This window comes from Phytophthora infestans, genomic scaffold, assembly GCF_000142945.1.
Source record: "Phytophthora infestans T30-4 supercont1.27 genomic scaffold, whole genome shotgun sequence".
In the NCBI taxonomy this organism is placed as follows: Eukaryota; Oomycota; class Peronosporomycetes; order Peronosporales; family Peronosporaceae; genus Phytophthora; species Phytophthora infestans.
This window is the reverse complement of record NW_003303732.1, coordinates 1,680,594-1,692,533: the sequence shown is the minus strand read 5'-3', so window position 1 is coordinate 1,692,533 and position 11,940 is coordinate 1,680,594. Positions and strand designations below refer to the sequence as shown.

Below are 11,940 nucleotides of genomic sequence, written 5' to 3'. Positions count from 1 at the left end.
CACTTTTATTAATAATCCGGCCGCGTTAACTTTTTATTACCTAGAGTGTTTCCAAAATGCCAATGCCAATTTGGTATCTTCATAAAGAGGCAATGCACACGAATTAATACATCCGTCGTTGTTTGCTGCTCTTTAGAGCGAAAGACGACGGCGCCAAAGCGGCGTTCCGACGTCCGTTCTTTATGCGGTTTGCCGCTATGATTGTCTCGCCACTGTATTCGTACGAGAACTTGTGGTGTACTGTAGCTGTATTAATAGTCGCCACCTGGCGCACATCGGCGCAGCATTCACGTGGGATCTTGCACTGCAGCAAGTTGCAGCGACGCAAGGGCCACGGACAAGGTACAGCCGAGGTTACTGCGCTAACTATTGTAGCACTGAGTTCAATGACACGAGTCTTTGAATACAGAATAATTGAAGGCACCACCGTGGCTGTAATTCCCTACAATACTTACGAATACAAGGTGCACTGCTTACGGACACTGATTAGTTGACGATGTGAGTCTTCGCACCGGATCGCGCTGTCGTAAAGCCGGCATCTGGCTCACAGGCATACCGTACAGGCTTTTGCAGAACAGCAATGGTCATCAACAACAATGTACCGGTCCTACCGATTCGTTCTACCGATGGCGAGGATCTCGGGGTAAGCACGTTAGCATCTGGCAACACGGAGCCTGCACTCGACGACATCGATCTCAACGACAGGATTTGCGTCGGCGACTCTTGTTTTGCCTGGGCTTGGCTACAGCAGTTCCAGTCGCTTGCAGATTGCTGTGCTACGCTAGACGCGAGGGCTGTTGCAACGCAGTCACATTCGTCACTCATTTTTCAATCTGCACTCTTTGCAGCCTCCAAACAACCGACCTCCAGTCTATCTAGTGTCTATCATGGTCAACACTTTTACCTTCGTCACGGCTGCACTGGCCGCGACTGCTACCATTGCGTCGGGTGCTTCTATGCGCGCTGAGGCCGCCCCCATGCCCACCGGAGCGTGGCCTGCCAGTCAAGGCGACGAGTTTTTCGATGAACCTTACGTCGTCAAGAAAGGCGAAGTTTACGACGGCAAGATGAAGACCTTCCAGCGCTCGAACGTCAAGTGCGCCGGTCAGCGTGAGAGCGGCTGGCAGACCGCCGTGTTCCGCGTCGAGCCCGGTGGCACCCTCAAGAACGTCATCATCGGCCAGGACCAAATGGAAGGTGTGCACTGCGAACAGAGTGGCTGCACGATCGAGAATGTGTGGTGGGACGACGTGTGCGAGGACGCACTGAGCATCAAGGGCGGGTCGGCCGGTAGCGTGACCAAGGTCATCGGTGGAGGTGCACGCTCGGCCCAGGACAAGGTCATCCAGCACAATGGCTACGGCACCGTGTCCATCGAGGGGTTCTACGTCGAGGACTTCGGTAAGCTCTACCGTTCGTGTGGCACGTGCGGCTACAAGGGCCTCAAGGTCAACGTCAAGAACGTATACGCTGTCGACGGCCGTGTCAGTGTCGTCACTGTGAACGAGAACTGGGGAGACCAGGCCACGCTCGAGAACATCAAGATCAAGGGCAAGAAGATCAACGTGTGCTCATGGTCGGACGGCACCACGTCGGGCGGCGAGCCGGAAGAGGCCGGTGCCGGCCCCAAGGGCAACGTCTGCAAGTACTCACCCAGTACAATCACCTACGTCTAAGTTAATCTGTTCAAGCGCCGTGGTAGTGCTAGCAATGTCAGTATTGAAGTGAACACAAATAGAGAATAGTAGATGTTTTTTCGAGAAGAAAATAGTTTATCTTTACGTTGCTAGTCTCAGCTTGAGACAACCAACGCTTCGATACCCATCGAAGTGACCAAACGGCTTCAACATGGCTACCACCATGTCCCAATATCCTCAATGAAAAGATCTTACATAGTCCAATTTCCTTCTCAAAGCTCACCAAGCTCTTCAACGCGTCTCGAGTTATGATTGTGAACGGCAGTGTTAAGGTTTACGTCGCATGCACTTCAGTCTTGTACATCAAGTTCCTGACTGCCACGATGATTCAAGGAGCGAGGAAGTACGCCACGGGTGCTCGTCCTCCTGAGGATACGTGGCTCCCGTCGTCCAAGCGCAAGCAAACTTTTGGCATAGACAACACCAACGACACCAAGACGCTGGAGGCAGAGAAACGTTGGGAAGGTATCGTCACGAACGATTTGGAGTCCATTCCGCTGGGACTATTCATCTTCGGCGCAGGAATTATGGCTGGAGGCAACTCGAAAGTTCACTTCCGTGCGATGCTCGCATTCACGGCGGCACGTTGCCTACACACGTACGCTTTCGCGTATGCGAAACAACCCATGCGCTCACTGTGCCAGGGAGTCGGCGTGGTGGCGACTCTAGTAGGACTGGGGAACGCTGTGAGTGCTATTCTCTAATATGTATTTTAGCCGCAGGAAAAGAAAGATATTGCTATGATAACAATTACCAATACAACAACACATTTTACACGCTATCAAATGACAACGGAAAAAAAGTACTTGTTTATTCTCCAGCAAAACAAAATGTATTTTTTTTCTTTTTTTATTAACCTCAGTTACCTATTGATTTAACGGATGCGCCCGAATAAAAGCCCCCTACCGAATAGTGTCCTGTGGGGTGCTACATGCCTGCACTATTAAATACAAGCCTCTCCCGAATAGAGTCCTTATAAAAGCTACCAAATCTGATCCATTCTACAGAGAGAAACACTTTTCCGTCATTTCCAATAATGCCTCATCAAAGGCAGTCCGTTAGCAGTGAGCGTAAGCAAGAGGTGATCAAGTGGACTAAATATGTCGTTTTAAGGACCTACTGTACATGGAAATAACGCTTGGAAAGAGTCGGACCGAGTCGAATGCACTCGCTTTGGTAGCCCACGTATACCAATTGTCGACACCGTTTGCGATTGAGACCTCCGCGCGTGGCGAGACACGGATGAGGTAACAATCATGCGGAGTGCTGAAATAGCAAGGCTTCTAGAGACCCCTCGTCGTGGTTTATATCCAAGCACGATGTGAATGGCGCTAAATTTCGTGAAAAGTGGTCGAAGGAACCGCATATGGACGAAGACGTCGATCTGTTAAATTCTTTAGAGTTAGATGATGCGTTAGACGATATTAACCTGGTACACGAATCTTATCAGCAAGGAATAAAGTCATCACCCGTTTAAAGTCCTCTCTATCACTTTCGGGCGGCACTATTAAATATAGTCCGGACTCTAGTAGGGCGCGTCCGTTATTACATTCATTTCTTACTTCAAGGGGTGTGTGTGCTTACAGTGCCGTATTGTCGAGTTGATTCATGTCTTCCTCGATGTTGCTATCCAGCTTCAGATGCCCATGCTTGGTCATCAGCGATGCCTCCAGGAGCTTCATTGCGACAAAAGGATTCTGCGCCATCTCCAGCATACTATTGCAAAAATCGACTTGCGATTCATGCTGGAAGACTCGGCCATGCTTAAAGTGAAACACCTTGTCATACTGGATAGCGTACTCCTTGCCGATAAGCTGTTGGGTGAGCTCTTCGTCGTCAATAATACGCGGGAACAGTTTCTCCAGCGTCGTGCGACTCACACGGAAGCGAGCGGTGGCCTTCGCCAATATCTGAATCGAGTTATCTTTGGACGACAAGTCTTGGTTAACGACGACGATCTCGTGAACGAACACACGCATCGAGGCATGACTCTCGGTGGCCATTTGGTACTGACTCAAGAACAAGTCGACACCCTGGAATTCAGAGCAGATAGCGTCCTTCCTCATGATTCCTCGAAGAAATGTCTCTGCCTGTCTGGACTGCTCTGGGTGGCTCATAGGGTTGTATCCGTTAGAGAAGTGTACGTAGAAGCCCTTGGTGAGGTCGATGGCATGCGTCACCGCGTTGGTGCGTGCATTGACCACCGCCGAGTCCAGTAGCTGTCGCTGTCTCTGCAGCATCTCGATCTGTCTCTGCATCGCCACCACCTCATTTCGCAGCGCTTCTGCGCCCTCCTCGTCCTGGTTGTCAGCTTCTTTATCTGGTGCGCTGTTCAGTCTGCGCTTCGCCGCCTTGGCCTCTCTCCTGGCAGTCTTGCAGTTGCGCGATATTCCTCGCCGTCGCGGGCCTGTCGTAGTCGAGTCTTTGAAGCTTCCAGCGACTTGTAGTGTGTCGTCTCCGTCGCGTGGCAGCCAAGAGCGACACCGTCTATAGGTCGTCTCGCTCTGGAAGAGCATGTGCATGTTGTGGATCGGTCCTGTTAGGTGGGTGACCGACGTGACGTCGGTAGCAAAATGAAAAGTGGTGAGGAGTATAATTCGATATCCTGGCTTCTGTGTTGATCTCGACGTTCAGCCCACGGTTTCACTCTTTCAAAACTGCTTAACCGAATGCTAATTTCAGATGGACGCGACGTTGCACAGACAGCAGCGAGCACCCAATCGAGTGAATGAGTGTTGTTCTGAGTCAGTGCTGGAGCGTTTCCTAGCTGGACATTTGAAGTTGGGGGCATGTACGCTTTCCACCATCTGGATCGCAGATTAAAAGCCTCCAGTGTGGACAGCGACAGGGGTCATCGCTGGCCGGATGAATAATTCTGCGAGTCTATTTCTTCTCATTGGCTCAGTTCCACACTCGTTGGTTTGTGCATCGATACCTTACACTTGCCCGGGTTACTCGAGATCGTCTTCAACATGAGGCCGGCGTTTCTTTGACGATCCGGACTTCCGACTGCTCTTTTTCACAGATCTCTGTTTGGAGCCCTCCTCACCCTCTTGTTTCTTGTGTTTGCGTTCCTTCTTATGCTTGTGTTTCTTCTTCGACGAACTCGAATCGGCATCATCTGCAGGCGCCGGGAGCATTCGCATGGCCTCTTCCTGCGCTTTCCGAATGGCTTCCATCACGTCAGAGCTCCCAAAAGAGGAGCCCGAGACGGCGACACTGCTTGTCGACGTGTCGTTTTCCTGGTCGAACGCAGCATTCAGTTGACGTAGATCTTCTCTCTGCTGACGTCTGCGTTCGGATCGGTGCTTCTTACTGATACTGTAGCTCGCAAAGCGGTCCAGATCTTCTTCCTTGTCTTCACTAGACTCCACTAGCGCCTTTCTGCTTTGCTTTTGCCGACTTGACTGCGGCTCAGCGTACGTAGGTGGCGCATTCTCTGCATCGCTATCACTTTCGTTCAAAAAAGCTTCCAGGTCGTTGCTAGGAACGACAGTCGCGAAGTCGGGAATTACCGTATTTATGGAAAAATTCGTTTCAAGGTCCGACAACTGGAGAGCTCCGTTCGTGCTGGAGTCGTTAACACCGCCGTCACGACCCACGGATGAATTGCTAGCGTCAGACAAGGTTGGCATTGGCGCCGTGACCTCGTCCGGTAAGGGTAGCGACGCTTGGAGAGCTGACAAGGATGTAAGATCCCCAGCGTCATCGTTGTTCCTCTTGTGGTAGTGTCCCAACACTTCTTCCTGACCTTGAGTCGCCGAGCTTGGGCTGATCGTACAGGTAGATGCTGGAGCGAATGAGGGCACTGAGGCGTCAGGCATAGGTAACGACGCTTGCAATGAAGACAACGACACATCGGTAGAGCCATTCCTACCGCTTGTATCGTCGCTATCATCGCTCGTGAGCACATCTGGACGCAAATCTCTTGACACAACAGGTTCTTCGGCTTTAACCACCTCCACTTGCGGAGTTGCATCCGCAGCTTCTTTATCACTGACCTCATCAGCGAGGGAAGTATTCAACTCGCTGGAGCTGGCAGCGATATCCAATTTGTCACCACCTGGACGCTCCTTTTTAATAACACTGATCTCTCTGTCGGTAGTGGCGACTTGATCCACATTTTCCGGCTCGCTGTTGGGGTCATCATCAGCGACACGAGTGGTCTCTGTAATCGGTAGAGTCGGGGCAATCGAATCCTTCTTGATAGCTGAATGCATCGCTACAGTGTCGATAATGTCAGCATCGCCACCTTCATTCTCACTGGAAGCGCGTGATTCGTGCGCAGTGGGACGAACACACTCCACGGCATCTGTGGCTCCTGTCAAATCGGACTCGTGGTTTAGCTCTGCATCATCTTGTGACAGTGACGCACGGCGTTCGTCGTGTTCTTCTGCGACTGCGTTATCGCTCTCATCCCTTGGAGTAGGATACGAAACGGAGGGCACTGAAGGAGGAGTCTGCAGTACAGCACTGTCTGGGCTAGAAGACTTTCGCTGCGTTGGCAAGCTCTCAGCCTGGGAATTCGCTACCGGGCTCGTAGATTGCGCTTGAGCAGGAGACCCAGGACTGCTAGTTTGCTTTGGAGATACTGACGTTGGTCGGGACGAGCGAGAGCTTGTCGTACTTGTCTGCTTGGCCACTGGGCGTTGAGAAGAGCTGCTACGAGACGCTCTGTCCTTTCGAGTCCGGCGACTTCCTGCTGATCCAATCTCGTCTGTATCGGATGAGTCAGAGTCGATAAAACGTTGTTTATGGGACACCCCACTCGTCCCTCTATCCACAGGAGCCACTACCACAACCTCGTCGTTCTCGCCGGCATCTTCATCGCTTTCACTCTCTGAGTAGAAGTGATCGAGGTCGCTAACACGCGCTTTCGGCACCTGGAAGTCCTCAAGATGCATCACTTCTTCCATTGACGCCTTCCTAGGACGATTCGAACTGGCACGACTTGATACTGGAGCCTTGCTGCTTCGTTCTTGAGGCGATGCGGGTTTATCTTCTACCTTCGCGACGGCGTCGTCTGGTTTCTCGTCCGAAATCGACGTCACAGTCTCCTTGTGCTCGAACTTTAGTCGTGGCGCTGTCTGGATAACAACACTATTAGTTCTCGCAGGCAAATCCTCCACATCCTGAGATGGTGCGTCCTCCTGTGCTTCAGTGCTCTTTGTAGCTGCAGCAACCACCTCAGTAGGTGACTTGGGGGGAGTTCCAGCGCCATTATCCTTCTCAACGACACTCACGTCATCATCTGCACCTTCCTGCTGCGTCCTAGACGTCGATTGACTGCTTTCCCGAGGTGATAACCTCACGGAGTTGCTCCTCGACGCAGCTAGTGGAGTATTTCCGCTTCCAGAGCCTCGTCTGCCTGTCCGAATGTCCGATCCTGTAGCCTTGATATGCTCCACGTACTCGGAGTATCGCTGGTCGCTGATAGTCGCCTGCACATCGTGCTTCAAGTGCGCGAACTCTCCTTCTACGATCCGCATCTGCTGTCTGATAGTCGCCAGCTTGAGCTGCAAGAAAGGGATCCCAAAGTACTGGTGCAGCGACTTTAACCCGTAGCAATTCAGCAACGAACACTCGAAATACAGCAACTCGCTCGGTCTTCTCCACTGCTGCGACTGCGGTCGGTCCCTCGATCCGTAAAGCAGTTCCTGGATATCCTCCTTAAAGATCTTCCTCTGTGCTCCTTGGTCTCTAAAGTTGCCCAGTACTAACGTCGGGATGTGGACTGGTACGCTGTCCAGCTGCTGCTTCACGTACTCTAGCGTATCCCACTTAGTTATATCCAGTAGGAAGATGACGCTATGAGCTTCATGATACACGTCCACGGTAGAGGCGTCCACGATGGCTACAGAGTGAGTCCCGTTCTGCATGGCCGCAGCTGCTGCGGCTGCGGCGGCGCTAGCTTCGGCTGACAAGCTCCCTCCACTCTGTAGGCCTCCGTGCTCATTGCTGACCCCTGTGGATGCATTCTGGGGGCGTGTTGAGCCTTCTTCTGCGCCTTCCTCGGTCTCTACAGACACGAATCCTTTGTCCACGACGTCCCAGACCTCACATTTGACATTTTCTTCCAGATTTTGACGGAAACTCCACTTAATTGTGGCCGATTGAAGCTGTGGCGTGGATTGGTGCGTCTCCGGGATGGGCTCGCCCTTGAGGCGCTGGAAGAGCGACGTCTTGCCTGTGCCCTTAGCACCACGCACTAGCAGCTTCATGTTGTACGTGATGCCGCCCCGCACGCGGCGGCGGATGGCCTTGTCCATGCGCTGGATCGTGCGCTCCTTTTTAGGGTTTGACGTCGGAGTTGAACTAGGGTTTGAGCCCAGACTCGAGCTGCTGCTGGTCCGACGTTGCGGAGGCGGAGCGTTTGACGCAGCAGGCGACGGAGATGGAGAGCTCGAGTTGAAGCTCTGCGCACGACGCGAGGACCCTCCTGTTGGCGTGTACGGCGAGCGGGGAGGCACCACGCCCGAGCTCTGCGGACTCAGGTCGGCGGGGCGACTCACCTCATTGCCCATGGTCGAACGCGGGGGTCAGTAACTGTGGGGTAGAGGATCTAATTGAGTGACATAAGAGTGATGGTCAAAGTGGTGCACACATATGAACTTCAACGTCTGGTGTCATCACTGAGCAAAGCTGCCGAGAAGGTGACGCTAGAGCAGCTAGAGCAGCTTGCGGCGGAGGGCAAGTTGGACGATTTGTATGCTGCGTTGAGCCTGTGTCGGTTCAACGACCTGCGCTCGTATCTCAACGCGTTAGGCATCAAAGTGCGCACGAAGCAGTACGAAGATATCCGCTCGAAGGAGGATCATGTGAAGCTGCTGGCTCAAGTTTTACTGTAGACAGAGTCGGGAGCTGCAGCAGTCCTGGCGTGTAGCCATTTGAAAGGCGCTGGAGCTGCAGTCACCCCGAACCAGACGGAGGGAAATCACAGTGCGAATGTTGTTGTGAACAGTGTTGGAAGATTCGCTGCGAATGGAATCCCGGCGGTTAACTGGGATGCACAGCGGACGTACGTGGTGAGCTGCATCAACTATACGAGATGCGTACTGGCAAACGTGCAGAGCAGTAAGGAGCAGGTCCCGGAGGTCGAGCGGGCGCTGGTTCAAGAGATGGCGTACTACGCCAAACGCCTGAAGCGCATTGAGGAGCAAGACAAGGAATGATACGAAGGAAACGGCATCGTTGACTACGTTCGGAATGAAGACCTGCCCGTCTATATTGACGTTTAGAGAGATCTAGGATGGCTGCAGTGTGAAAGCTTCAAGTAGAAACATTCACCAATTGTTTTCACCACTTTTTTTACATGTTGAGTCGCTTCATTTATTGTAATTCTCCGACGACCGTCACCAAGATTTTTGCTGGGTCAACAGCCACGACACTGATTGGTGTGTCCTCAATCGGGATTCCTGATTCCGCACCTTGGCGTCGAAGCAGCTTGGCACAGGGGCAAGAATCCTACCAGAATCACCAACTTTGACCACGGCAGCGATAGAATACCGCCGGCTCGTCCGTCTGAGCGAGGACACATCATGCGGGCACGTTTCCAGCTGGCGCGCCCGCAAAGAGCGTGGCGTGGCGTGTTGAGTCCTTCCTTGGCTACGATGACAGGCGCCGAAGACCGCTTCACTTCGCATTTTGCTGTGGCCATCAACCATGTCCGAAGCGTACGGCACATTTGGAGGTTCAAGGCCGTCACCCCGCCAACATGAGAACCACTGGAAGACCTTGCTGTCGTCGACTGGTGCTCGCGTCGGCGGAGTGGTTGCCGTCCTGCTCGTAGTTGTGGGCGGCTTCGTGCTGCTTCAGAGCCCGTCGAGTCCTGTTGCCAAGCAGGTCTCCGTTGAGCGAGACGCGGCCGTGTTGACTTCCTTCGAGCGCACGTTCATCGATGGCGTGCAGCCGGAGAAGCTGCGTGAGTTCCTGCACTCTTACGCTAGTGTTCCACACACGTGCGGCACTGAGCAAGACTACAAGACGGCAGTGTACACTGCGGAGCAGTTTACAGCCTTCGGACTGAAAGCTGAGATCAAAGAATACTACACGTTGCTGTCGTACCCACTTCACCGCCGTCTGTCCATCGTGTCGCCCGAGCAGAGCGTCCACGAGCTCAACCTGACTGAGGTGTCGGTGCCCAATGACGCGTGTACCAACAACCCGGACGCACTGCCGCCTTACCTGGCTTACTCCGACTCGGGGAACGTCACGGCGTCGGTCGTGTACGTCAACTTCGGCACCCAGGCCGACTTTGACTGGCTGGTTAGCCACAACGTGACCTTAGAGGGTAAAATTGCACTGGTGCGGTATGGTCGCAACTTCCGTGGCCTCAAGGTCGCACTGGCCGAGCAGCACGGGATGGCCGCCGTTATCATTTACTCGGACCCAAAGGAGGACGGATTCGTCCAAGGAGCGGTGTACCCGGAGGGAATCTACCGTCCCAAAGGCTCCTTCCAGCGTGGATCACTGCAGTACTTGTCGCTGGCTTCTGGAGACCCGTTGACGCCTGGTTGGGCTTCGGTTCAAGGCGCCCCACAACTGAAATACGAAGATGCTAGCAGCATCCCACACATTCCGGCGCTACCACTGTCGTACGAACAGGCAGACGTAATTTTGCGCTCCATTGGAGGTCGGAAGGCTCCAGAGGCTTGGCAGGGCGGACTCACGTACCCGAACGGCTACCGTCTGGGTGACGACGAGTCTCTTGTCTTAAACCTTGATGTGCTCATGGACAACAAAGTTGGTCCCATCTGGGACGTCATCGGTACCATTGAGGGCTCGGTCGAGCCTGATCAGCAGGTTCTGATTGGCAACCACCGTGACGCCTGGGTGTGTGGTGCTGTGGACCCCAGTAGCGGATCCGCCGTCATGCTGGAGATCGCTCGTGGATTGGGTGACCTCGTCAAACAGGGCTGGAAGCCACGTCGGTCTATTGTGCTGGGCTCCTGGGACGGAGAAGAATTTGGTCTACTGGGCAGTACAGAGTTTGCTGAGGAGCGCGCCGAGGAGCTCAAGCAGAAGGCCGTCGCGTACATCAATGTGGACAACGTCGTCGGTCCGTTGGCTCTTGCAATGGGTACACCATCGATCGCCAAGTTCATCGAAGACACGGCCAAGGCTGTGCCTCCTAACGAGTTCTTCGGGCCCAATGACACTCGCAATGAACCAGGCGACAGTTTGTATGCGCAGTGGGCTGCTCAGACCGCTCGCCACCGCTCGCAGATCTACGGCGTGTACGACGGGACGCTGGCACCTGATCATTTGATCCAGTTCATGGGCTCAGGCTCGGACTTTACTGCGTCTACCAGCACCTGGGTGTGATCTCAGCTAACCTGGGTTTCACGCTTAATGGCGCAGTCTACGGCACTTATCACAGCAACATGGACAGCCTCATGTACATGGAGACTCTGGGCGACCCGCACTATGCAACGCACGCCAATATGGTTCAATGGTGGGGCCTCATGACCATGCGTCTAGCCACAGATGTGGTCGTCCCCTTCGACTTCACTACGTATGGACTCGTGATGAAGGATGATCTTGCTGGCTTTGAGGGAAAAATTCTAGCCATGAACCACAGTGTAGACTTCACAGAGCTACACACGGCTATCGCCAGCTTCACAGCTAACGCTAACGCGTTCCACGCGACCATCCAGCAGTCGGAGGCTGCGAACGACGAGGAATTATTACGTGGATGGAACGAGAAGCTGGTGCTACTGGAGCGCCACCTTATCGATGAGAACGGACTGCCTCACCGCCCGTGGTACAAACACGTGATCTTCGGTCCGGGCTTCTATGAGGGCTACCTCGGCACTGCCTTCCCGGGCATCTCGGACTGCGTCGCTTTCGGCGACAACAGCTCGACTATCCAGCGACATGTGAGCGACGTCGCTCGTATCGTCACGGATGCTGCCGACTTCCTGGTCGAGGATTAAGTCATCACCTCCAGCCATAAAACCCGAAATGCACCGTTCAGTACAAGGTTAAATCCAAGACGACTTCTACGTATACTACTATACGTAGTACGTAGTATTTCAAAGTAATAGATGAAATCGTTGTCTTCTTTCTCGCTTCGTCCGGGTCGGTTGTGTAAGATTTGTGAGGGCTCCACAAAGTGCCTCACAAAGTGCTTTACAAAGTCTTCACAAATCTTACACAGCCGACCCAGTGTGATTAAACGGGAAAGTTCACGGCGGAGAACTACGTAGTACTTCGAAGTAGTGTTTTGTGTTCCTAAGTTAGC

The 11,940-nt window shown here is 53.3% G+C and overlaps 6 protein-coding genes across 6 annotated transcripts; 3 read left to right on the top strand and 3 right to left on the bottom strand.

The window, feature by feature from the left end:
- Nucleotides 1-887: 887 nt before the first annotated feature.
- Nucleotides 888-1,676, top strand: PITG_12828 (polysaccharide lyase, putative; the record flags this gene model as incomplete). Its single annotated transcript, XM_002900161.1, has 1 exon — nucleotides 888-1,676. One exon carries the CDS (start codon nucleotides 888-890, stop codon nucleotides 1,674-1,676), a length of 789 nt encoding a protein of 262 aa, XP_002900207.1.
- Nucleotides 1,677-1,917: 241 nt separating this feature from the next.
- Nucleotides 1,918-2,499, top strand: PITG_12827 (sporulation induced hypothetical protein; the record flags this gene model as incomplete). Its single annotated transcript, XM_002900160.1, has 1 exon — nucleotides 1,918-2,499. The coding sequence occupies one exon, from the start codon at nucleotides 1,946-1,948 to the stop codon at nucleotides 2,399-2,401; it is 456 nt and encodes a 151-aa protein (XP_002900206.1).
- A 778-nt stretch (nucleotides 2,500-3,277) lies between these two features.
- PITG_12826 (uncharacterized protein) lies at nucleotides 3,278-3,955 on the bottom strand (the record flags this gene model as incomplete). The annotated part of the gene is made up of 1 exon (XM_002900159.1): nucleotides 3,278-3,955. One exon carries the CDS (start codon nucleotides 3,953-3,955, stop codon nucleotides 3,278-3,280), a length of 678 nt encoding a protein of 225 aa, XP_002900205.1.
- A 1,262-nt stretch (nucleotides 3,956-5,217) lies between these two features.
- On the bottom strand, nucleotides 5,218-5,610 carry PITG_22982 (uncharacterized protein; the record flags this gene model as incomplete). Its single annotated transcript, XM_002900158.1, has 1 exon — nucleotides 5,218-5,610. One exon carries the CDS (start codon nucleotides 5,608-5,610, stop codon nucleotides 5,218-5,220), a length of 393 nt encoding a protein of 130 aa, XP_002900204.1.
- A 1,158-nt stretch (nucleotides 5,611-6,768) lies between these two features.
- Nucleotides 6,769-8,221, bottom strand: PITG_12825 (GTP-binding protein Parf; the record flags this gene model as incomplete). The annotated part of the gene is made up of 2 exons (XM_002900157.1): nucleotides 6,769-6,847; nucleotides 6,897-8,221. The coding sequence occupies 2 exons, from the start codon at nucleotides 8,219-8,221 to the stop codon at nucleotides 6,769-6,771; spliced, it is 1,404 nt and encodes a 467-aa protein (XP_002900203.1).
- Nucleotides 8,222-9,322: 1,101 nt separating this feature from the next.
- On the top strand, nucleotides 9,323-11,632 carry PITG_12824 (glutamate carboxypeptidase, putative; the record flags this gene model as incomplete). Its single annotated transcript, XM_002900156.1, has 2 exons — nucleotides 9,323-10,931; nucleotides 11,009-11,632. The coding sequence occupies 2 exons, from the start codon at nucleotides 9,360-9,362 to the stop codon at nucleotides 11,630-11,632; spliced, it is 2,196 nt and encodes a 731-aa protein (XP_002900202.1).
- Between the last annotated feature and the right edge of the window lie 308 nt (nucleotides 11,633-11,940).